Source organism: Brienomyrus brachyistius, chromosome 10 (genome assembly GCF_023856365.1).
Source record: "Brienomyrus brachyistius isolate T26 chromosome 10, BBRACH_0.4, whole genome shotgun sequence".
Classification (NCBI taxonomy): Eukaryota; Metazoa; Chordata; class Actinopteri; order Osteoglossiformes; family Mormyridae; genus Brienomyrus; species Brienomyrus brachyistius.
Window position 1 is genome coordinate 318,763 of NC_064542.1, and position 24,145 is coordinate 342,907.

The following is a 24,145-nucleotide window of genomic DNA, read 5'->3' on the forward strand; positions in this document are numbered from 1 at the left end:
ACGATTCCGGCAAGGTGGAAACTGCTCCTGTAAGTCTCCTTTACAGGGTGATGGATCTCAAAGTAGAGATTTAACAATGAGGAACAAAGAACTTCTAGAACCTGTTGAGAATTAGGCTGTGGAATAGCACAGATTAGAAATAAAAAGTTTTCAAAGAACCTACCCAAAAAGACCACATTGAAGAGTGCAAATCATCTGGTACCACCAAGAGCTCGCCTGTCAAACCAGGTTTTGGAACCAGGGAGAGACTGATTAGAATGGTCACTGGCAGCAATGTAACTACCTTGGGAAAGCTGCAGGTCTTTTCGTCAATTTCTGCATGTCAGTTTGCACATGATATAACAGTATCACATGTACCACTCAAATGTAGCTTCTGTGGGGATGCCGGGAAAAGAATCAGTACCTCACAGAAGCTCATATCGAGGCTTGTTTAAGGTGTAGAGCAGCACTCTGGGGGTCAGAGAATCATGTGGAAAACAGTTTTGTGGTTTGAAGAAACCAAGAAAGAACCTTCTTGCCTCGATAAAAAAAAAAAATGCTACATCTGCTAAAACCTGAACATGGCACACTCAAAGAACACCAACGTTACATGAAATGGCAAGGAGGGGAGGCGAGGGCACAGCATCCTTCCGTGGGGGTGCTCCTCCATGTCAGGAACTTGGATAGAAGGAAAACCAGATGGTGCCAAGAACAGGCCGACTCTTGGAGAAACCCTACGGCCTTCTGCCGGTAAACTGACATTTGGAGAGAAGCTTACCGTGGCAATAACCCGTAGGAACAGTGGAGAGGACACAGAACACGACGTAAAAGTTCTGGAATGGGCCACACAAAGTCTAGTCCAACTGAGAAAAAATGGTTTGAAGAGCTTTCCCCAAAATCTGACAGAATTTCAACGGTTTTATGTAGAAGAGTGGAATGCAGAATCCTCTTAGTGTCACATGTATCCAGATAAAGTATGCACACTTTTCTGAGCTATATTCCCTACCTATTCTTCCAATTTCCATAGCTGCTTTTCCCAGAATATATTTACAGATTGTAACCTTTCCCAAGAAGCAACGGGGCATGTTGTATTGGATGGCGGCCCATCAAAGGATAAACGCACTCAGACACCCACTATCAGACATTCTGGATAATTTAGAGATGCCCATTCATCTAACTGTCTTTGGATTGTGGGAGGAAATCAGAGTATGTAAGGAAGGGCAGGTAAATATGGGCGGAATATGCAAACTCCACACTCATAAAGCCAGTACTGGCCATCCCCAGATATGTCAGTTACTTATCTGCCTCGCCAGACTGTTTTTTCCCATTTGTTTTTCACTTGGGTTGAAAAATTTTGGTCACTGGCCTAAAAACAGACATCATATTTACAGGGCTCATGGAGTCCTATATGCGGCGCATGTGTTAAGCGGTTCTCATAAATGACACGCCATCATCGAGCAGCATGAGAGTGTAGCGGGAAATCGCAGCAGGCGCCATGCACAGTTGCGATATTTGCTTTGCATTTTAATGAAATTTTCTTTATTGCTCGACAGTAGAGAGGCAGGTGTAAATTCAAAGGTGTAATTGCAGAGACAGGGTTGAGATATGCTGATAGGACGAGAGAGTGTAATTTGGTCCGGATCAGTATACTTTCCTGTACGCAGTATGCAAAGGCAAAGAACACATTATATAGGTTTGTTGTGAATTATATGTGAAAGGACTAGCATATAATAAATCTTTGTTGTAAAAATTACATCTTCTTTTGTTAATCCAGTAATAAAACATTTGACTTTGCTCAGAGATTAAGTATAATTTCATGCTTAAGGAGATTTATTTTTTAATTGATTTACACATCACATCCTCCTCCTTGCTCATTTTTTTAGTTCCATCACTGATGAAATTCACCCTATTCCTATTTTTCTAACACATCTATTCGTCCCTAAACCGACCTTTCTCTCTCCATTTCTCTTCTTACTCACCCTACTCTCCTTCCTTCTCTCCCTCCCTCCCTCTCTCTCAATCTCTGTCTCTCTCGCTGCATTAACCTTAACCTCAAACTCCACTCAAACACTCCTCTTATGGCTGTGGACACTCTACAGAGGAGTACCTTAATTTAATGACTCTCTTCCCTGAATTATGGACAAATGTCTTATAGACTATTCATTCCATCTTTGATAATGCATCTAGGTGGCACCGCGATGCTTTCACCCTATGTGTAAAGCCATATTTATGTTATTTATCACTGCAGTATGTGCATTGTTTAGTCTTGCAGGGTTCTCTGGCAAATGAAAAGTCTATAATTAGTGAGATGCAAAAATATCAGGAAATTTCTGCTGAATAAATGCAACTATGTTACAACTGAGACCCAAAAATATTCTTTTAAAAACCTATAAATGATGCCTAAATTAGTGGCTATTATGGGAAAACCGTGCATGTGGGATCAATGACAAGATTTACTGACAGCTCCAAATCAGAGATTCAATTTTAATATTCAATTATGTATGATCCGAGTACATGGGAGTCAGGGGACGCTGCTGTGCAGGGATTTCACAGCTGTGCGAGCATCCTGAGGACCTGAGGAGTTCTTGACAAGCGTCCCTGTAAGTCCTCGTCTTCCCATGGTCCGAAACGGCAGGAAGTGGACACTACCTGCCGATAAGGAGCGTGCAGCCTCAGAGGCCGGTGTCTGAGAACGAACGCTGTCGGACGTGCCCAAGGTCAGCGAAGGACAGGTCAATATCAAACTCAGCAGGAGTTTATGCTCGATACAGCTGGGAAGCACGCTTCCGGAAACAGCTTCTGAGAAGGTGAAGGCCATTTGTCCTGACATCAATCGAATCGCAAATCGAATGAGGCTGAAGTTTGTTCGGTCACTGCCCTCGCCAAAAAGGAAACAGGAGATGCTGTTTGTGAGTTTTTTTTTTATCTCACTCCAAACTGTTGCGGACCAACAAGGCTTGTACTGCTTTCCTATTCATAACCAGTTACAATCTTCCATGACAATATCCACTGGCTTCATGCTACAGTCCTGCATCAAATCTCATATAAACAACTATATTTCCCCAGAGAGCTTGGGGGAAATGCCTGTTATTTCACTTTGACTAGCAAGGTCATTAGAATTACTACTCTGCATTTGCTTTTAAGATGCAGATCTTTCTTTTCGCAATCTCGACAAACACACCTCAATCTCATGAAGAAGTAATTAACGAAACATAAAAGCAAAAACAAAATCAACTACATCAACTCACATACATACATAGTATGTAGGATTAGCTTAGCTTAACCTGTAATTTGATGAAAATTTAAATTAAAATTAGTTTAAGAAGCAGCAAATATATAACAAAAACATGAGAAACATTTGAAGTGGTTGGACTTTTGTTGTCCCTAGAGAATGGTACTCAAAAACACTACAGAAGATCTCGAAGTAAAGTGTTTCTAGTCTGTCCTGCTACGTCTCTTTCTGAATAGCAGGGGTGCCATAAAGGGGAGGGTGGGGGTTAGGGTGATTTCAAGGACCCCTGAGTGACAGGGGCCCAAAAAATTCGGAGCATTACTGGATCTTTCACTTCTACAGTATCTGAAATAACCAACAAGAAAAACCGTCCTACGTCTCCTGTTTGGTTTTCCGCTAAAAAGTATTATTATAAGAATATTTGAGGGATTTTTTTCCATAACCTAAATACGATATATGTAGTGCATGGGTTATAGTGATTGATATGGATAATGATTCTGGCTGCTACCCTAGATGAACTGGGTACACGGACACATTGGAGTGATGCATAAGTATATAAAGAAAAAATGCTAATGTTTTAACACCGCGAACCTTTGATTAGTTTTACAACTGTGTTTAGAATATATACTTTCTAACAGTCAAATGTTTAGGAGCATCAAATTAGGAAGGATTATGAATTTTTCTTTGTATTATTATTGGAAAGCTATCTGAAATGAAATCTGTCATTGGATAATGCTAGCTAAGCTTTGTAGCTAGATATCGCTCAAACATTTACTCGCATTATTTCGCGAGACTCCCACACTGTGTATGAATGGATGAGCGTCCCTTCAAATCCTTATTAAATACTGTAGCCATTTTAGCTAATGTTGACATTTATTAATGTATTCCCCCGCTTGCAAACTCGATGACATCCTGTTAATATTAGCTGATGCAAGCTTAGCTCTGGCTCCTTCAACACCTCTTCCGGTATTTGCGACCACTGCACAATGGCTGCTTCTTCTCAGTCGCCTAAGATCCATATGGTGGTGGCAACCTTCGAGCAGCTGTCTCCATTTTATTTAGTTATGGATTTGGTCATTTTAAAGCGCTATTTGCATCAATCTGGCCATTTTCATTAAATTACACTAGGGCTTCCATAGTCACTGCTGCCATATCACTGCGGGAGACATTAAAATGACACAAAAGTAATTAAAATAATGGCAATAAATCTTAATACAGAAATGGGTCTATAGCAGACAAGGTTTTGACTAACTACAAGCAGACGGCTGTGAGTGCGGCCTTGCGTAGGCTAACTGAGGTTAGCTGTGGCCCTGTCTGGTAGAGCAACTGGGAGCTCATTGAAAGAGAGAGAGAAAGGAGGAAGGAGGGAGAGAGAGAGGGTGAAGGAGAGCACCATTTGTTTGTGCCGTGCCTGACTGAAGGGGTCAGGCTGTCTCCCTACCCAAAGTAGATGTGCTCTTTTGTTCTTGTCTTCTGTTTGCCTGAAAAATAGCAAACAGGAGCTTTAAAATGCACGTGGCATTTTCCACTAATAGCTTGGACTTTGGCAACTCGTCCGCTGCCAAAACCTTTGCCGGTATTGGGGGGCCTGTGAATCCCCCGTGAAAGGTCCATTGTTGAAAAGTAATAAGCAGAGACCTGGTGTATGTGTGTGTGTTTGGGGTGGGGTGGGGGGGGGTCACTGCTGGACTGCCTAGGGGGGGTGGAGCCAAGGACAGTGTAGCCTTCTCCAGACTGCAGCCTGCGGTTAGTGCTGCCACCTGGCTGGCCGGAGGGGGAGCCAGAGGCAGTGTGGAAAGTTCTCCACCAAAAGGATGTGTCCGAGGGGATACGCCCACCTGTCTGCTGAGGGGTGAAGCCAGGGCCAACAGGGTCACCCCCCCCGCTGAAAAATGGGGACTCAAAATTGCTTAGATAGCTCAAGAGCCCCCATAATCTCCCCCCTACTCAAAACGGCAGTGTTTATGTCATCGCCCACCCTGCATCCCTATGTCTCCTGTACCCCCGTCGCCATCCTGAGTAGGAACACCTGTGTGTACCGTTCCCATACCCCCAGGGTTTGCTTCTACCTGCCCCCGTTCGGCTCCAGATTGGGCCCTACTCAAGGGGGCTTTCCCTGTTCCGCCACCTCGAGGGGGAGCGGTCTGCTCCTTGCCCACCAGATAATTTCTAGAGCTGTATTAAAAGGCAGCTGCCTCCCTCCACGACAGAAGGGGCACCGTGAGCCGTGCGCCAAACCTTCTGCTGACAGTTGAACCAATTTCTGTGGTGGATATTTTGAAATGTCTTTTTACATTTTCCCTTTCTCTCCTGGGATAAATGGGAATGAGAGATGAGACAGTGCAGGTCAGTGGGAGCCAATTCTATTTCACCTGTGACCCCATGCAGCTGTCGGTGGGAGCTGTTTCTTCTGACTCCCTGTCAATTATCACACCCCCCCCAATCTCTTTCCGTGCATCCCCTCCCCAGTCCTTTAATCTAGCCTCTTCTGTTCCCATTGACCAAAGGGAAGAGATTAAGACCAATTACATTTAAAAAAAAAAATCACAACACTTTCATTACCCGAAAAAGGAGATTTCGGTTCATGGGGAAGACGGGTAAAGGCCACACTCTTTGACTTTTTGAATTTCGCAGGAAGATTTAATTGGGCTCCGAGTGATGAAAAAAAATGGAGGATGGGCTGAAAAAGGCACTATTGCTTGGGGAAAATACAATATCCGTTTGGCAGCCAACTAAAAACAATTAAGAATATCATATGGATAATGTAATTAAATAAAGCATTAACTTCACACTAAACTGACATATACATACTATACTCCTACAACCAATTTAGTAAAATAATAATGAATGATACTGTAATACTGGTCCTAGTTGCCCCACTGAATTAATCTGAAATAAAGGAGGTGAATTACATAAACACAGCAGCTACCGGCTGTTTCCTTAATCTGATCATTATTTGTTCAGCCTTTATACTCTAGACCCTAAAAACCAGATATATAGAACCAGGTTCACAGCTTTGATGCTGTCAATAACGGAAGTGTAAAAAATTCATCACGGAAAACGTGCGGTTTGAAAAGAAATGAAATCTGGGGAAGATGGATTATAGCTTATATTGTGAAATTATAATGGGATTTTCCAGCGTCTATACTGGGGAGTTGTCACGGTGGGACTTGTGGCAGCAGGTACTATAATGCTTTGATTAAATAACATGACTGGAAGGTTGCAGGTTCAAGTCCTCGAGGGTTCTTTCTGTTGTACCTTTGAGCTAGACTGCCGGCTAATCGGCTAATTAATGGCGGCTTACAAATGGGTCGTTTTTACTCACCTGGTCTCCAGCGGTATGTTGCTGTTGAGGACCCAGCTACTGTGCGGCTGCGTGCTCTCCGTCTGGCCTGCGCCCGGTTCCCCCGTCTGGCTGCTCTGGGCTCGGGCTGGCATGGTGCTCCTCTGCAGTGTCCCCGGGGGGTGAGGGGCAGGCCGGGCACAGGTGCAGGCGTGTGGGGGTGGTGGCGGGGGCGGAGGCAGCGGCCTGAAGGTGAATTGCCCATGGGAGCCACTGGGAAGCTCTGTGGAGACAGCACAGGGTGGGGGGCAGAAACATTTGCAGATCCGTGCCACAGAGACGCAAAGACCTTCCCTTAATATGAGCTGGATGACAGCCCTGTTTACCCATTATGAAGCCAGTAATCACACTCCTGAAGGCACTTTTTCTGGACCAAGCCAACAGAGGAAGTTCAAGACACGAAACCCTAAAGTAAAACATGATATGATTATACGACAGTCAGGCTTGCTAAGGACAGGGGGGCAACAGGCAGAAAACAATAATAAGTCTATCTATCTGTGTGTCTGTCCATCCATCCATCCATCCATCCATCCATCCATCCATCTGTCTATCTATCTGTAGAATATGAATGTAATATCCTGGAAAGCTCCTCTGAAAATGATTCTTAGGAAAAAAAAACAATATATGTTTATTTATATATCTCATTCCCGTAACACAAATCGACCTTGTGTTACTTATTTTCAAAGTAGAGGGTATTAAATGAATGGTAGTGCATCACCCCTTTGAGGAATTGCATTTGTAAATAATAGAACCACGTCCAGGAAAGTTTGGGAGAAGATTTACAGCCCCCCCCTGCACCCACGCTACTCCGTCCCGTCAGAGTACAAGAGGCTCCGGCCATGTCGATTCCCGTCTGCATATTCTGGGAACGATTAATCACCGTGGATGTTATCCCAGAGATAGAAAATTCCCTCGGAAACAATAACAGCTGAAGGAGAGGATTAAATCTACCTCTTTTCGTGACCTTGAAAAGAAGGGATCGATAATTTCAAATGCTTATGTATCTGACACAACTTGATCCCGGAGACTGATCCACGTAACGGATCTGATAAGCTCCACTCATTTTCTGATAAGGCATAAATGAATACATGCATGGCTCGTGTAAAATGGGGAGCCCAGGCCCCCTCCTCCCAATATTGACGCCGGATATAATTAAGTTAAGGGTGCACATGCTTTGTCCCGCAAAACCACTTGCCGTCACAACACTGTTGTCACACCCTGCATCCCTTCCCCCTCATTCTCTCCATTGTTTAATCCTGTTTCTCCTTACAGCCCTTGTGTGGATCACCCCAGGTGCCTCTTGTCTGCTCCCTCATCAGTAATATATATATAGTGCCTCCTTGTCTCAAGCTCCCTAGTCCAGTCATTGATGTTGCTGCCTGTTTGTGTTCCCTATTTACCCTGTGTCTTGTGCTCTCGCTTGATCCTACCTACCCTGTTTTGACCCTTCATGGTCCGTTTTCCTTTTGCTCGGTTAATTTAATTAAAGCCCTGTTTTGGTTTTCCTCACACCTGCCTTCGCCTCCTTTCTTGCCCGTGACGTGACAACCGTATACTTTTTTGGTAAGCCTATGTTAAACTCACTATGGACACACAAACAGGAACAGCTCAGTTCAGTTTTACCGTGGAAGAAACTCTAAACCCTAAAGCAAATTATGGGTACTTTACGTGTTTTAAATTGAAAATGTATTTCAGAACGACTCCCTGATTTTAAGTAAGGAGAGAGAGAAAGGGAGAGCACAGTGAACAGAATTATGATAAATCTGATCTTAGAAATCTATATTTGAATCCTGTGGATCAGGCTAATCTGCAGGTTTTATGCTGGTGCGTTATGTTAGGATTTAAATCAAGTAGGGACTTACATCGACAATCTGCTTCTCCCCAGGTCCTGTTGGGGAGGGTGTCAGTTTCGATTCATCTCATTCCGGCAACATCTTATTCCACTGTATGTGCTTTGTAATGGAGTCAGGGAACATCTAATGAAATTTTAAAATTAAGACACCGATTTTAACCAGCAGGGCGTTTTCCCTTAATTAATGTATTGAATAACCAGTGTCACTTGTATTAAAAAACAAAATAAATGCTAGTCTTTTTGTTAAAAATGCTTCCAAAATTATTATTGTAGATAAGATGAACTGTTTTGATCCCAGTATGAAATTCTTCTGCACATATCAGAAAGGTAAGTAAAGCGCAGACGATCAAACATATAGTGCAAAACAAGACAAAAATGCAAAGACAGTAAACATATGCCGGACAAGTAAACACAGAACACGCGAACAAAAATTAAACAAACGTTATACAGTATGTGCAATTATATTTGCAAAAAAACAACATTGGGCTTTACTAGCAGTTGCACTACTTCCTGATAGGTCATGGATGGGGTTTCGTAGGCGGGAGGGGGAAGGGGGAGCGGACGGGGGCGTGGCCTTTGCTACATTTTGTCATTATTATTTTGCACTTGTTGAACACATGCATTTCACAATTTTCTATTCCTATTTTCAGATTAAAAACACACACACAATCAGCGTACTCTGGGTTCCTCCCACGGGTCACAGATATACAGTCTAGGTGTATTTGCGACTGTTGTCCATAGAGTGTGATGGCATGTGAGAGTATGCGCCCTGCAAAGAATTGGGATCCCACCCAGCACCTCCCCCCGGGCTCCTGCCCTGTGCATTCTGGGCCTGGCTCCAGTCTCGCCATGACCCTGCACTGGATAAGCGATTATGAAACATGATGGATGGATGGAAACACAAGCCAACAAGAAAACAATGATGGGGCCTCCATCAGGAAAGAGTCATACTCTTAGACTCGTTCACAAATATATTCACATAATCTAATTTATTGCCCCAGACTGCATTTTAGCTCAGGATGCAATGCATTATTCTGCCTGTGTTTAAAGAATAATCATCATGATCCGGTCGACCTTTGACGTGCCTCATCAGAAAGCACGTGAAGAAGGCCGCCATTTCGTGGATAAGCGTGCCTATGATGAACGCGACATTAGTATCCCAGGCTAGTTGGTGGCTCCAGCTGATTTCTGTTTGTGTATCGAAGCAAAACCCAAGCCTGTCATTCCCTGCAGCTGCCTGGCCTTTCGCTCTCTGCGGGAAACATAGCAGCCTGTCGCTCGGCGACTGTCGACTCTGCCGCTAGTGAAGTCAAAGAAATAAATAAATAGCCCTTTGTCCCTCATTAGCAGTGGGAATTTCCATTCATATTACATCCATTACAGCTATACGGCAGAAGTGTCATACTTTTAACCCCGGAGATGTATGTGGATTCAGTCACCAGAGATGAACAGCAGCAGCATCTGGCAGGAAAACTCTACCGCAAAACATAGCTTTAAATACACCTGCCGAAGTAAACATTTTACGTACAGTCCTGTTTTTTTTTTTTTTTATAAAATCTGCTAGTCTGAAGGAGAGGATAAGAGCCATCTTAGAGCCGGAATACTTTTCGGGGAATCATTAGAGAAATCCAACAGATCGTGTGTTGAAAGTTCCCCAAGCTACTTGTGAAGATTCGGAAACTCCACACATGCTGAACAGCAGTAAAAAGGCCACAGTCATTCCAGATTATCAGACCGCCTATTAAAATAACAACATTGATTACCCATCCGTTTCCTTGCGAGTGCCTAATTGTTTAAAAGTCATGTAATTGTATTGCTTGATATCAAAAAGGTCACACCAAATAAACACCATTTATACTTCTGGACCGCACAATTATAGGTCAAAGGCTGTTAATCGCGATTCAGAAACCACACAAAATAACAATCTGCTCCGGCAATAATTGCTACTTGCACACGCGGACGCAAAGTGGGTTTGTAATTGAGCGGAGTGCGTGTGGGGCGTGCTGGCACCCCCCTGCGGATAGGTCCAGGGCTACTCCTCATTTCCGTCGCTCTGTAATCTCGGCGAGCAGCGTGACGCCGGGAGGCCCGGGCTGTTGGGCGGCTGCCAAAGGGGGGGGCGGAGAGGCTGCTGGCACCAGATGGTGCGTTAGCAAGCTTAGCCGCCGCTGCTCCTGAGTGGGGGGGGGGGGGGTGCGGGGGGGCTACTCAACCTGACTCGCAACCGATGAGAATGCAGGGGTGTGGGGGTCACACACACAGGCCGAGAAGCACAGACGAGCTCAGGCGTGACGTCGCATTGAAACCTCTGTCTCACCAACCGCTTAAGACTGATATGTCACCTGCTACATGGTCAGCTGGCTGGCGTGAGATTTTCAATTCGAGGCAAGACTGCACACGGTTTCACATGTATGCAACAGTTTTATTGCCTTGTAAATAGTCTGTACGGTTTGCAAACTGCCCCATCACTTCTGATGTAGCAAATCTTAAGTTAATAATGGAATAATATAAATTTGCAGTAAGATTTTATGCACGTGTGACAGTCTGAAAGCGTTAGTGTCAAGCCAGATGCATGACAGGTGCAACCCTGCAGTGCTCCATTGCAGCATCTTCGTTGATCTGGAAAATGACGTCAGATAACAAAACATGAGATTAGTAAACTAATAACTATTGGAAACCAGCTGGAAACCACAAAAGATGCATAATATTTGTGGATGTTTACCGGGTGATAAGGTTATGCTAATTACGCTTCAGACACCACACGAAATAACAATCCATTAAAGTATAGTTCACACTCATACTGTACACATTCTGGGGTTACGTAACAATACAGCTATCTGACAAGACTAAGGCGGGTAATGGTTCATTTCAACATGGCATAAAATCAGTTTTAAAACATTGCCGCAAAAGGGAAATCGTTCACCCGAAGCAACATACGTTACATAACCATCACCAGTCACCCCAGAGTATGTTGCACTTCATTTATTTATTTGTTTATATTTTTATTCATCTACTTAGTTTTATTTATTTATTTGAATGTTCCTAAAGTATCTAAATGACCTGACTAAAAAAAAAAATCACAGTTCTGTACTAGATGTGTTGTCACATTCACTCTTCCTTTCACGTTAGTTTCCATAGAAACTGGGAAAAAGACACATCGTAACTGATATTTCAGCCGCACTCAAAAACCCACTATTGACACCGCACTGGATTATTATTTTTGCGCTAAATTTTTTCCAGTGTTACGCCTATAACATTCACGGAATGTTACACTTAAATAACTGTAAAGCAAGAAATTGCAAACTGTGGTATGGCAAAGAAATTGTTGATCAGCAGGAAACAAGCTCGGAATCTTTATGGTGGTACTTGTAACATAAACCAGCATTTCATTCAGTCCATAATAAAATATAGGTAAAATATAGATACAAACTTCTTCACGTGTTCGTGTCTCAGGAATGATAAGCCTTTCCTTGGGCCATTTATGCTGTTTTCCTTCCTTTCAAGCATGAAGTAACCCTCTACCAACCAGCAAGTTAAACTAAAATGACAGCCATTAAGTTTCTTGTTATGGTATTCAGAATGATAGCGGGTTGTAACATATGCATGATGCACTTGACTAAATTTACTACCACTGGATTGAAAAAAGGTTATGGAGCTGCCAGTCAGGAAGCCACTTTTGTTTGGTCCTTGTGTAAAATGTCAAGTGACTGTTGATTGTAGCAAATTAAAAGGTTATTTCCAGGTTAATCGGCCACAAGTATATCCTCGAGAAAAAAAATTGCCATTTTAAAACTGGCATAAATAAAGCTATGTCCTGGATAACTATGAAAGCAGCAGAGGAATCATTATTTATCAAATAGTTATTACAAGCATTCTAATGATATTATACCTGGTATTTACCCCAAAGTTTAGTTTTAAAGATTCTCTGGGGAGAATGCCTTCTGTTTGCCTCGTCTAATAGAAACAAATATGCAGTGATAAAAGCACTTTTTAACTGTCATCTGAAAGCTCTACTGGACTCGAGCAAAATCTGTAAGGCTTGGGAGATACTTAGCTAACTCATTGTACCCATGAAACGGATACGTAATAGCCAAAGCGTTTGCACAGGCATATCCGGGGACAGCACATAAACGATAACTTTTGATGAGAACGCAGCAGGTCACATTAACCTCGCCCTGCTAACGGAGGGAGAGCCCCGAAAGCGGTCGGATACTGCCTCCACAATTACCCAGGCTCCCCTGAGTAGCCGATCGCAGAAGTGGAGATCCGAGTGCCCACGCAGGCGTCTTTAGTCCGGAACACGGTGAAAAGACGGCTTATTAAACAGCGCCGCGTCTCCAGTGCGCTGACGCACCTGGAGACACGCGGCCAGATGTTGCTAACGGACAGGAGCCTGCCGATTGTAGCGCTTCGGAAACATCATTTCACGCCAGAATGAACTCGTGAGAAAAGTTTTCACGAAATAAACACTTTTTTAGCCTTGGCTTAAATAATTCTAATATCATTCAGTAATACCATTGCCTTTAATTTAAAAAGTACAAAAAAAAAATGTAATATTCCATGATTTGAGCATAAATATTACAGACACATAAAGAAAATATGATTTACTTATATCTTTTGTAACCCTTGCTGTGTTCTCAGAGGAGAATGGATTCATAATTAGCTCATTTTACTACTCAGGAGAAATCCCTTAAATGTAAGTGAATGTATCTTATTAATTTAACATAATGATAGCAATTAAAAATAACGAAGGCAACACAACTTGATCGCATTTAACATTTTATGCTTCCAAACTGGAAAAGTATTATTTGAAGGCAAACTAGAGATACACCACATTGGAAGATCTCATTATATCTTCCAATTTATCTTCTCTAGGAATGCTGTCTCAGGAAATAAGCATCTGAAAAGTGATTTCTGTCAGCAGCATGAATTGATATAGCATTTCCAGTGTATTTAATTGCCTTATATGAGATATTATAGCTTGTGATCCCAATGAATTTCAGTACAGAACGGGGTAAAAATAAAACATAAAACTGCTTCCCTTCCCTTGAACCACTTGTGCTTCTGGCTGAGCTGTGACAGAATTTTGTTTTCTTTACATCTGAGTTTAAAACTGAAAGGAATCTCAGTAGCTTGAGCCCAGGGAATTCACCTTGCCTTGTATTTTTTCCTCCACGTTCTCCCCAAGCCGGGGAAGGTAATTACCGTGAGCTGCAAACTGTCCAGCATAACATGGCGTGGAAGGAAACACTGGTGTTTGCTCTGCGCTTTGCCTGTGAAGACACTACTAAAGACCCCGAAGACAGACATTTTTTAAAGTGTGGCTTACAGAGGTAAAGGGGACGCCTCGACTGCAAGACAGAGACCCGGGAATAGCACCGAGTCTGAGCTCTGGTGCTTGTTTACAGCGCTGTTCTGTCACGAATTCCTGCCATACGGGGGTTCACACTACACTACAATGCTCACCTTCTGACGGGGCGGCACATCTTACACTCACTTCTGGATGGGCTGCTATACCTTCAGAGATTTTTGCATATTTGTTTTTCTATTTTATATATATATATATGTTATTCATATAATACGCATAAAAGTTCTTATTTGCAGAGAAACACACATACACTGAATGTGGTACATTATGACACACACCTACGTAAATATGTTTGTTTGTACTGCATACATGGACAAAACCACAGACAAACAAAGTTCATATATTTCTATCATTGTGGGGACTCTCAGTTCCGTTCTACGGGAATAACCGTAATCCTGGCTATGATAACCACAACCCTTACCTCACCCTAATCTCAACCATAAATAACCAAACATAATACAAGAGTTTTGGCTGTTGTAGTTTTCTGATTCACTGATTTTTCTAAAACCGAGGATTACATTTTGGGGACCTGAGAAATCTTCCCACATGATAAAAGGCATGTGGGAATACAAACCCACACATACAACTTTATACATCCATTCTCAGTACCTGCTGGTCCTATTCAGGGTGGGGGGGCACAAGGCAGGGAACAACCCAGGATGGGGTGTCAACCCCCCCCCAGGGCACACTCACACACCATTCACTCACACACCAGTCACTCACACACCAGTCACTCACACACCATTCACTCACACACCATTCACTCACACTACATTCACTCACACACCATTCACTCACACATGGACACCTACAAGCAATTTGGTGTCTCCAAATCACCTTAGCTGGAGTGTCAGGAGGAAACATGCAAACACGCAAATCTGTGTGTGTGTGTGTGTGTGTGTGTGTGTAAAGCTCATAAGCACACCCGCTTAAAACCAAATTTAGCCATGAGTAATACTTCATACACTGCCTATTACTTGTAAGGCACACAGAGGGGGAAGGGATGAGTTCTGCCTCCGTGGTTCACACTGTCAAGCATGGAGGAGGCAATGTCACAGTCTACAGCTGCTTTGCTGGTGATCCTTACCGAATCCATGGCATGAGGGGACCAAGGCTGATTGGACAGCCCTTTAAACTCCACCAAAATAATAAACCGAAAATGCAGCAAAAATGCTGAAGCTGGAAAGCGATACTCAAACTAACGTCCTGCCATGCCCAAGTTACGGGAAATCCGTGGAATCGACATCCTCAACACGACTGCCGTTATTACAAATGGACAGAAGTAACGTCATATACTGCTGTTGCAGCTTTGACGCGCACTTCTAATTTTTCTAATAACACATTTTTTCTTGTTATCACACAGTCATTTATGGCTGAACAGAGTTATTTTCAGAACCTGCAAAGGTTTCTATCACTTCTGGTCAAGCTCTGTGTTTCTCTGCGATTGCTTTGTGTAGCATAAAGTCGATGACTTACACCATACATGAAATCAAATGCATCAATGACTCAAATTCCAACATATGTTCAATTATCTGGAAATACCACATGTAAACTGCCACAGAGAGGGGAGGATTACAGGTATGAATTGGTTAAATTTTTATTTATTTTTTTTTTGGGGGGGGGGGGGGTCTAACCCTCCAATAAGCCAAACCAGCTAATATAACCCCCCAATAATCATGTCTTCCCCTAAATGGGTGGAGACCTCAACCCCTCCAGTGTTCAAACCAAAGTTATGCGCTTGGTTATAAGGGCATAATAAAATCCATGTAAAATACAGATCCTGTTTGACTATAATTACTGGCGAGTGAACTTGGCATTTAAGATTAAAGTACTTTGTTCAATGTATTAGATCTTTGAACTTTTGCAACAGTTTAAAATGAATGTGGACAAATTATTTACGTAACATTTGCTACTCATGGCCTGTTTGTTCGCCAGTTCGAGATTTCAGCCTGAAGAACTTTTTGCAGCCTATGGAATGTACCCTAAGAAATGGAAGATACGTGAAAGTTCTCATCCAAGTCTCGCCGGTCCCCTTCATGTTTGAAAGTCACCAAAGGTACTGCTCTGGTGCCATAACGAAGTGACGTATGCTGATGAGCACCATAATGAGGGGGCGTTGGGGACGTCCCACTCGCCGTCTGGCTCCACGCCGTTTCAGGCACTGATTAATGGGCCTTACAGGCCTACTCAAGAGCGGCTAGATTTGCAGAGCTAGGCTGTTAATTAACTGGAGGATCTGAAATCAGAGCGGACAGCAGGAGATGCTAAATAAACACAAATATGAATCGCCAAAGAGGGCCGAGCGGCCGCCTTTAAATAACCCGTCTGCGCGGAGCGTCTGTCAGCCCCGCTCTGCTATTTACCCAGCACCCCCCTGTCACACGGAAGCTCTGGAATATCGAGGCATGTCCCCCGCTGTGATATCGTTGGTGGCAACCTTCTAACTCAACCCCCCCTCCCCCCCGCCTTCTCCCTCTTGAAAAACTTATTTTTTTGACCTATTTTGTCAAATGCCCTCCAATTAACGGCACCACCTCTGTCTCCAGCTACCGACAAACAAACGAACGCAAAACAGTCTCAAACAGAAGGTAAATCCCGAAAACATTGATAGCTGATCCAGATTCAGTTCAATGGATTTTATTTTCCCCTTGACTCTAAGCTCATTATACGTTCAGCTTTATTCCCATTGATTAAAAATGTAATCAAATTTCTCAGACATATTTTAGGCTAATTTATCTCTTCACGAAGAGCGCTCCAGATAGCCCAGGGACCGCGGATTGAGTAAATAAAAGTCTTTGTTCAAAAAAGTGAGGATGCGTGGAAACTCGCTGAAACTTTCCGGAAAGCACAGTAGCTCTAATTCCTGTCATAGGATTCTTTAAATTCCAACAATAGACAGATTTCACCAACTTAATAAACGATGTACATTGTTACATGGGGAAAAAGAGGAATAAAGTACCCATTACGATACACTTCCCAAACCATCTGGTACTTAGCACCCTAATAAATATAAATATAATCCACATTGTGTATTTTGCACTGTCAGCTCGACATTTGCACTGAATCATCTAATGTTTACTTTTAAACCCCATCTTTGTTAACTGAACTGCACCAGGTATAAGTAGGAAGCTGTAATTTCCAATCTGGAAGCCTGTTGGCAGATTCATTAACTAAGCTAAACTCAATGCACCAGCCTCACCGGCATCCTTAAAAATGTGCTTATAAACGTTCTTCACGGCCTTCGTTTCCTCCACATATCCAGATATTCTACCCATGAAAAATCGGAATAAAAAACCTTCTTCCCTGTCACATAAGGTAGGCCTATTCATTATCACCAATTACAAAGAAAAAAGAACGAACAAACTAAAATGTGTTTTACAGCAGTATTTCACAAAAAAATAAAAATCGATAATTTAACGTGAGTTAATAACAGCTGAGATTCTTCCATGTGCCGTTATTCTGTAACCCCCCCTGACAGTTCGGAGCGATGCTTTCAATATGTGGCGTGTTATTTTTGTAACCCTCAGAGATTATTGTCACTTCTATCCGGCAAGGAGATACATCTGCCAGAACGGAGGTCCTGATCCGTCCGGCCCCAGTGCAGCAGCTAAGCAGCAAACCCGGGCGGGTGACAGGCTGTCCTGCCTACGCCACCCGACAGTGGATTAATCTCCAGTCGCTGTATATCTGACTGGAGAACCTGCTTGGCTCTGCCCCCCTCCTGAAAACCTGGGGTTCCTTCCTGATTTTTACCCTCTTTTAAGCTCTCTTTTCTCCTACATTCATACATTTTTTTCCTCTGAATTTGCAGTACGTACTTCTACAGCTCAAGAAGCTTTCTGGAGGCGCACAGTGGAAGCGATGATTAATTCAGATGTTCTGAATCGATTCAAAATTCAAATTCGATTCAAATTCAAATTTAAATTTTAATTGGAGTTAGACTGTAAGATGCTCTGAAATCTTACAAATTAAAATGCAAGCAGGAGAGAGAATAACTGCATGTGAATATCTTTGCTTTGCATAAAGGCCACAGCATATGTCATATACTGTATAGATAATTAGAGCAATTGAGCATAATATGGAACATATGGAATTCAATTCATATGGTTTGTTCCAAGCAATAATAACTTGTATAACCATCCATCCATCCATCCGTCCGTCCATCCATCCTTCCATCCATCTATCTGGTTCCAAAGTCCACTGTTTTATTACATTACCAAGAATGTAGGTTTGCTTACATAATTGGTATACAGACAAAATCAGCTTCAACCCCCTAAACACACACAATACCCCCACAGTATGGGTGGGGACATACCCCTACAAACTGTACCAAAATCTCTGTCCTTGTATCTTACTGCCATCCAGGGTGGACCCCTTTCTTCTGCCCTATTTCACCTGGCATAGCCCCCCCAGACTCTGTCCAAGACAAGTGGCTGGAGGATGAACAGATGATGCTGCTGCCTGCCTGCCTGTCTACCCACCTACAGACTTACACATCTGTCTATCCGTCTGTATCTCTGTGTATCTGTCTGACCTCCACAATCCTCAGGTAGACAAGATCTTCCAGCAGATTAAACCTAATTTGGACAGAAGGTGCTTTCATACAGCATGTGTGTTATTTCTAACACCCCCCCCCCTCACACACATGCAGTTCTCACACCAAAGGTCCCACTACCATCCAGAGCTTCCTGGACCGCCATGCTGTGTACGACAGTTTCGGTGGGAATGGACCTCAAACTCCCTTACATAGCAACAAAATAACAACCATAACGATGACAGCACCGCTACTGAGCGCTAGGCACCAGATTATTACAGTTTCAAATCTTTAAATTAGTTCTTATTTGGAAGATCGAGCTAAAAACCTAGACCTCCACCAGTCAACAACATGCTTGGGGTTTTTAATTAAATGTATCTTATTAATTTAATCCATAATAGGTTTTCCTCGCATTGTTGCTGTTGCTCTTACACTGTCCATCTGGAGGTGCAGGCACACATTCCTGGGCTGTAGGTTAAGTGTTGTGCCAAAGGGCAGAACAGCAGGACCTTCTGGTATCCTAGCAACTGTTTGGTCAATATGCAGTTTAGATCACGCACGTCCACACTTGGAATGAAGACTAGCGAAAACAGCAGTAGGAGTAACGCTAACGATAGGATACCGAAGAAACAAATAAAGAAAGGAAGGAGGGAATAAAGCAAGGAATGAAGAAATGCTAATAGAAATAATATCGGGATAATTCCCTCCCTATGAAAATAGATTAGAATGGAGGCTGTTGGTTGAACAGGCACAAAATCACCTGACTTATCTCCCAAATGCAGGTTTTAAGTGAAATGTGTTTTATATAATACGATTGGGCAGTTAAAGCCCCATTTCAGGGTGAAAGACGGAGACGGCCGCTCATCCAGAATGTGTGGGGATTTGGAGACGGAGCGTTCAAAATGAAAAGTCAGGCGCTTCTTAGAGAAGTGTCACTGCTGAAGGAGTTCCCCCCCACCCCCCGCTCCCCCCCAGGCAGTGACGGGGCCGGGTCGATAGTAGGTCTGCTTCGGGGGCGGGTCTTCTGTTCCCGCTGGTGGACGCGGTCCGATGGGTTCAGTTCCGGCCTAGGAGCTCTGAGGAAGTGACAGAGAGTCCCTGGCATTGCCTCTCGATGCTTCAGCGAGTGGAGATGACATGGAGAGACCGGCCGCTGTCGTCAAATGGCATCTGGGCAGACAGGGTCCCATGTTAACACCCCCACGCTCGTGTCACTGCCACCTGCTCGTGAGGTTAGTGACCGGGCCACTCCGGCCGATACAAGGAGAAGGTGACAATCCCAGTCGAGACACGACATGTGAAACGCGGCGTTAAACTGACAATTAGCCACGGGGAGGAATATGCATGAGGCGGCGATGACAGAAAGGGACTGGGGGCCGGAGAGGCAAAATAAGCGCAACTCCATCAGCAGCCAGCGAGCGAGAGATGAGCAAACGGCACCCATGAGCTGCAAAACAAAGATCCGCAAAATCCCTCCCTGTTTTCCTTTCGCGGGAATAAAACTGAGGCGTGCTGCCAAAAAGCGGAGAAGAGAATTTACAAAACCGAGCCGCACGGTGTGTGAAGGCACAGCGCTACAGTGAATGTGCATAAACACGGTGTATTAGGTAGCTACAACGAAAGGAAACTAAACTCCCGGTGTTCAGCCTCAGTGAGGGGAGCACAGAATGCAGAAGCTACGGCACTGGACATCTCACAGCTGTCTTGGTATTGCAGTATTTGGTATTCCATGGCTCTTTCATATTCTTCAAATACATAAAGCGAACATATATCTTTAAAAGTTCCACTTATATTTTAAAACATCACGAGTGAAAAAAATATATTTGCTTAATACGCAAATACTCAAATTATCCGATGTATTCAGTTAAGGATTCAAATAGATTCGTCTGTGTAAATACTAATCTTTGGCCACAAAATGATTATTTTCCACTAATATAAAGTAAATAGATTTTTTTTACTCTCCTTCCTGCTATTTTTATAATAATATCCCCGTGTTGCTTTTTCTCTTTTTATAACACTGCCAAGGACAGTGTCTGCGAAGATGGTGATTTCACCATTTGAACGCCAGGACAAAGTAAGACCCAACTCCCCGCCGGGGTCCGCCCAGTGAACATGGCGGCGTGGAGAATTACACGTGTCGCGTGGAGCCATGGATGCGGCCATGCAAATGTGCGACAAAAGAGCAGCAGCGTAATCTTCAAATCCCTGCATCATTAATGCATGCAAATGCAATTTTGCTTTGCTTTGCGCATATCCCTCCCCCCCCCCCCCCCCCCCCCCCCACCACGCACCGTGCCAGTTTTCCTAGTATTAAACACCCTGCAAATGTTTGATAATTCAGGCACTGAGCCGCTGTGGTGTGAACACATACTAATTATATGTTTTTTTCTCAAAGGGGAAATGGGCTGAAATAAATTGAAACAGTGGCTCCCTCGATGGATTTGTGAGACTAGAGGCAGGGGCAGTGTGGTTCTGCTCACAGAGCATGCGGTCACGATGTCCAATGGGAGCTCATGTAAGTGCCCTTTTACCTGTCTAGTTGAAGAGGGGATTGGCCAGAAAGGGTGACCAACCAGGAGATGTGATTGACTTGAAGACATGCCTGACTATCATAGGTGATTTTTCATAATAGGTGACTGGCCAGGAGATGTGACTGGCTTGAAGACATGCCTGACTACGAGAGGTGATTTTCCATAAGAGATGATTGGCCAGAAGGGATGCCTGGCTAGAAGTGGTGATTTTCCAGAAGAGGTGACTGGCCAGAAAAGGTAATTAGCCAGAAGAGGTGATTGGTCAGAAAAAGTGACTGGCCGAAGAAGTAATTGGCCAGAAGAGGTGATGTCAATCGGCACAGCTGTAAAATAATTGCCAGGCTCTGCATGCAAAACTATCAGTTATTTTTTTTTAAACCCTCAGCGTTTACGGTCTCTATACTTTCTGAAATCAGTGTGATGCAAATCTGAGTGACGGTAGTATTTTCAGCCCTAAACAGAATACTATATCGCATTTTATTTTTTATTTTAAAACGAGTCGAAAAATATGCTTCCGGGCTTCGAGATGGCAAGAGCCCTCTGTGTCGCCCAAGTTAAGAAAACAGGCGAAACATGATAAATGGGACTAGACATCTTTCTGTGGGTGGGTGGCACGGTGGCTCAGTGGGTAGCACTGTTGCTTCACACCTTCGAGGCTGGGGGTTTGAGCTGCGCCCCCGCTCTGAGTCTGTGGAGTTTGATATTCGCCATGATGTGCTGGCTTCCTCTAGGAAACTACATCCCACTTCCAAAAACAAGTAGGTGAAATAGTGTCTGTAAATTGTGAGATTTTTTTTTTTTGCATGCTAGTATGTACCCTGTGATGGACTGACATCCCATCCTGGGCCGCCCAATGTTAGGCTCCAGGCTCACAGCGATTCCACACTGGATAACAGGTTATGACGCTGTATGTTTGTAACGTGCTATTTGCTTCTCTTGTACATAACAAAAGCACCTTTTAATAAATAAAAATAAAGGCTATGAATGCACACTCACACACATGCATATTCTGTATCTGTGTTGCTTTTCTCTAAAACTGTAAGATAGAGGGTAAATTCATCCATAATTGTGACATTATGACGTTAGAAAATAAAACCTGCTTGAAGAAGTGTCTCCGATAAAGTGCGTGCCAGCAGCTCTCTTATTGAGTTCTCTTTAGAAAATGATACACAAAGGTTATATGGAAGTCGATGTCTTTAACCTATAGTAGCAAAATTGCTATCTGTCAGTGTCGGGGATAGTGAGGGTGTCAGACACAGGAGCTTAGTTACTGCTAACAGACGTAGTTCGGGAAGTGTGGCACTAAAGCCACCTCAGCGTGCTCGATCTTTGTCATCTGGGCCTCTGTTGATGGGTGTCATCAGTACTGTATGTGTAGCTGATATTTTGACATGGGAGTTCCCAGTGTAGCTCAGAGTTTTCATGTGACTGCATTCAGGGATAAACCTGAAAAGCCCCACCTCCTCAAAGACAAACAGAAAAGTTATAATCCGGACATACACTGAGTATCAACACTGCACAGGAAGACTGGATTTTAGCTTACAAGGGGCCTGGCTAAATAGTGACAAAAAAATAAATAAATCGAAAGCTAAGTGTGCGACTGTGCTAGAAGCGCACGCTTGATGTGTTATGCACTGAGCTGAGATCGGTGGGGCTCCTTCACCCCAGCACTCGACATCCCGATAACTCGAGTCAACGAGGGGCAGAGATTGGGAGACCCTGGGCCGCCTTAACAAGGAGTCGTTCCGCTACGCCGAATGCACCTATCAAAACAAATATGCAAGAGCAGATGCGGGGCCTCGGCCTCCGGCGAGCGTCGTGGAGAAGCTGACGCTATCTGCTCACCTTCCCTGTAATGCAAAACTTGGTGCGGAAATCAGAAAGCATACGTCAGCTCTGTATATACAGCCTACGGACTTCAGCGTAATTTCGTTTACAGAATATACAGCTGCAAGCAGTTGCAGTACTTTTGTCGTACGTTTTTTATTGTTACGTTGACTCCTGATATTGTACTACTTTAATATCTTTGGGAAATAAATGAACACAGTGTTTGGTGTTCCTCTTGCTGCTCTGAGAGGTAAGCAGAAAGATTGAGAGAGTCAAAGAAATAGCAGAATCCACTCATCTCTAATTGCTTCTGTGGCTACAGTGATGTAAGCTATTGCAATATATTTTACCGATTCATGCCTATCCATCTCAGACTGTCTTTATTAAAAAGTATAGTAATAATAAAACTATGGCTGGGCGATATGGACCAAAGCCCATATCTTGATATTTTTAGGCAGAATAGGGGTGAACGATATATGTGTGTGTACGTACGAAGTAGGCTAAATATAATATTTTTAATCAACGACATTTATTAAAAGTGTGTTCACAACAAAGTGCAAATTCTGAGTTTTCTTTCCTGTTTGCCGATATACAACTGTAACAATTCAACATAGGCATTTCCATTATCGCAAAGAGCCTCGACATTGCTCTTAAAACCGGAGGTGAATGTTTATGAACAAAGAATCTGCTAAAAGCTATTCGGCAAATGGACCTAAAATCAGAAGCCTGACAACAATTGAAAGTACAATTAATAACTGGGAAGATCCCCATTTTAAGGTATTGTCCTTCAACAACATAAAACATATATATTGCAAATCATGATCTTTTAAACCGTGACCCTTTTGTCAATGTTTTTAAACAAAATGAACCTCCATCAAAAATCATCAACAACAACAATAATAATAATAGTAATAATATTCAATACTAGTATGATTATTATAGTCACGTCCAGCCTGCCCCCGCTATAAACTCGTTAGTTTTACCTTTTGTTCCTGCCCTCCTGTTAACCAGCTACAGCTGCCTTGTGTTTAATCCTTTGTTAATCCCTGTTCAGCCGTTGTTACCTGTCGGCATTAGCCTGTCTGGTCCTGTTAATAAACACCCTTTCGTGGGTTTTGCTTGCCCACATCCTGCATTTGGGTAGTCCCTCACCCACAAACGTGACAATTATCAGCAGCGATAGTAGTGAACATTCCAGTCCGAAAAGAGGAACGGAATGTTCAAAAATAAGGCAGGCTAATGGTATTTCATAATTATTAGGTGACTAGGTGAAACACAATTGCGTAGGGCCTCCATATGAAATATGGCAGTATTCTGCTGTGAATAAATATCTCAGTTATATGCAAATCAAATACAGCACACTTTTTTTAATAATAATACCATAGTCCCAACAGTCCCAAGTAATTCATCTGAGGGGAATAGCTACTTGTGACAGATCTAGACCTAGAGAGGTATGACAGGTTCATGCTGTTTCTGAAC

General features: G+C 43.2%; 1 protein-coding gene across 2 annotated transcripts in view; it reads right to left on the reverse strand.

The window, feature by feature from the left end:
• The window catches only part of LOC125750029 (teneurin-1-like), a 190,753-nt gene that overhangs the window by 92,016 nt on the left and 74,592 nt on the right, over positions 1-24,145 (reverse strand). For both annotated transcript variants that reach the window (XM_049027261.1, XM_049027259.1), the window contains exon 4: positions 6,537-6,777. In XM_049027261.1, coding sequence (XP_048883218.1) covers positions 6,537-6,777 — 241 coding nt within the window. The remainder of the gene's footprint in view (positions 1-6,536; positions 6,778-24,145) is intronic.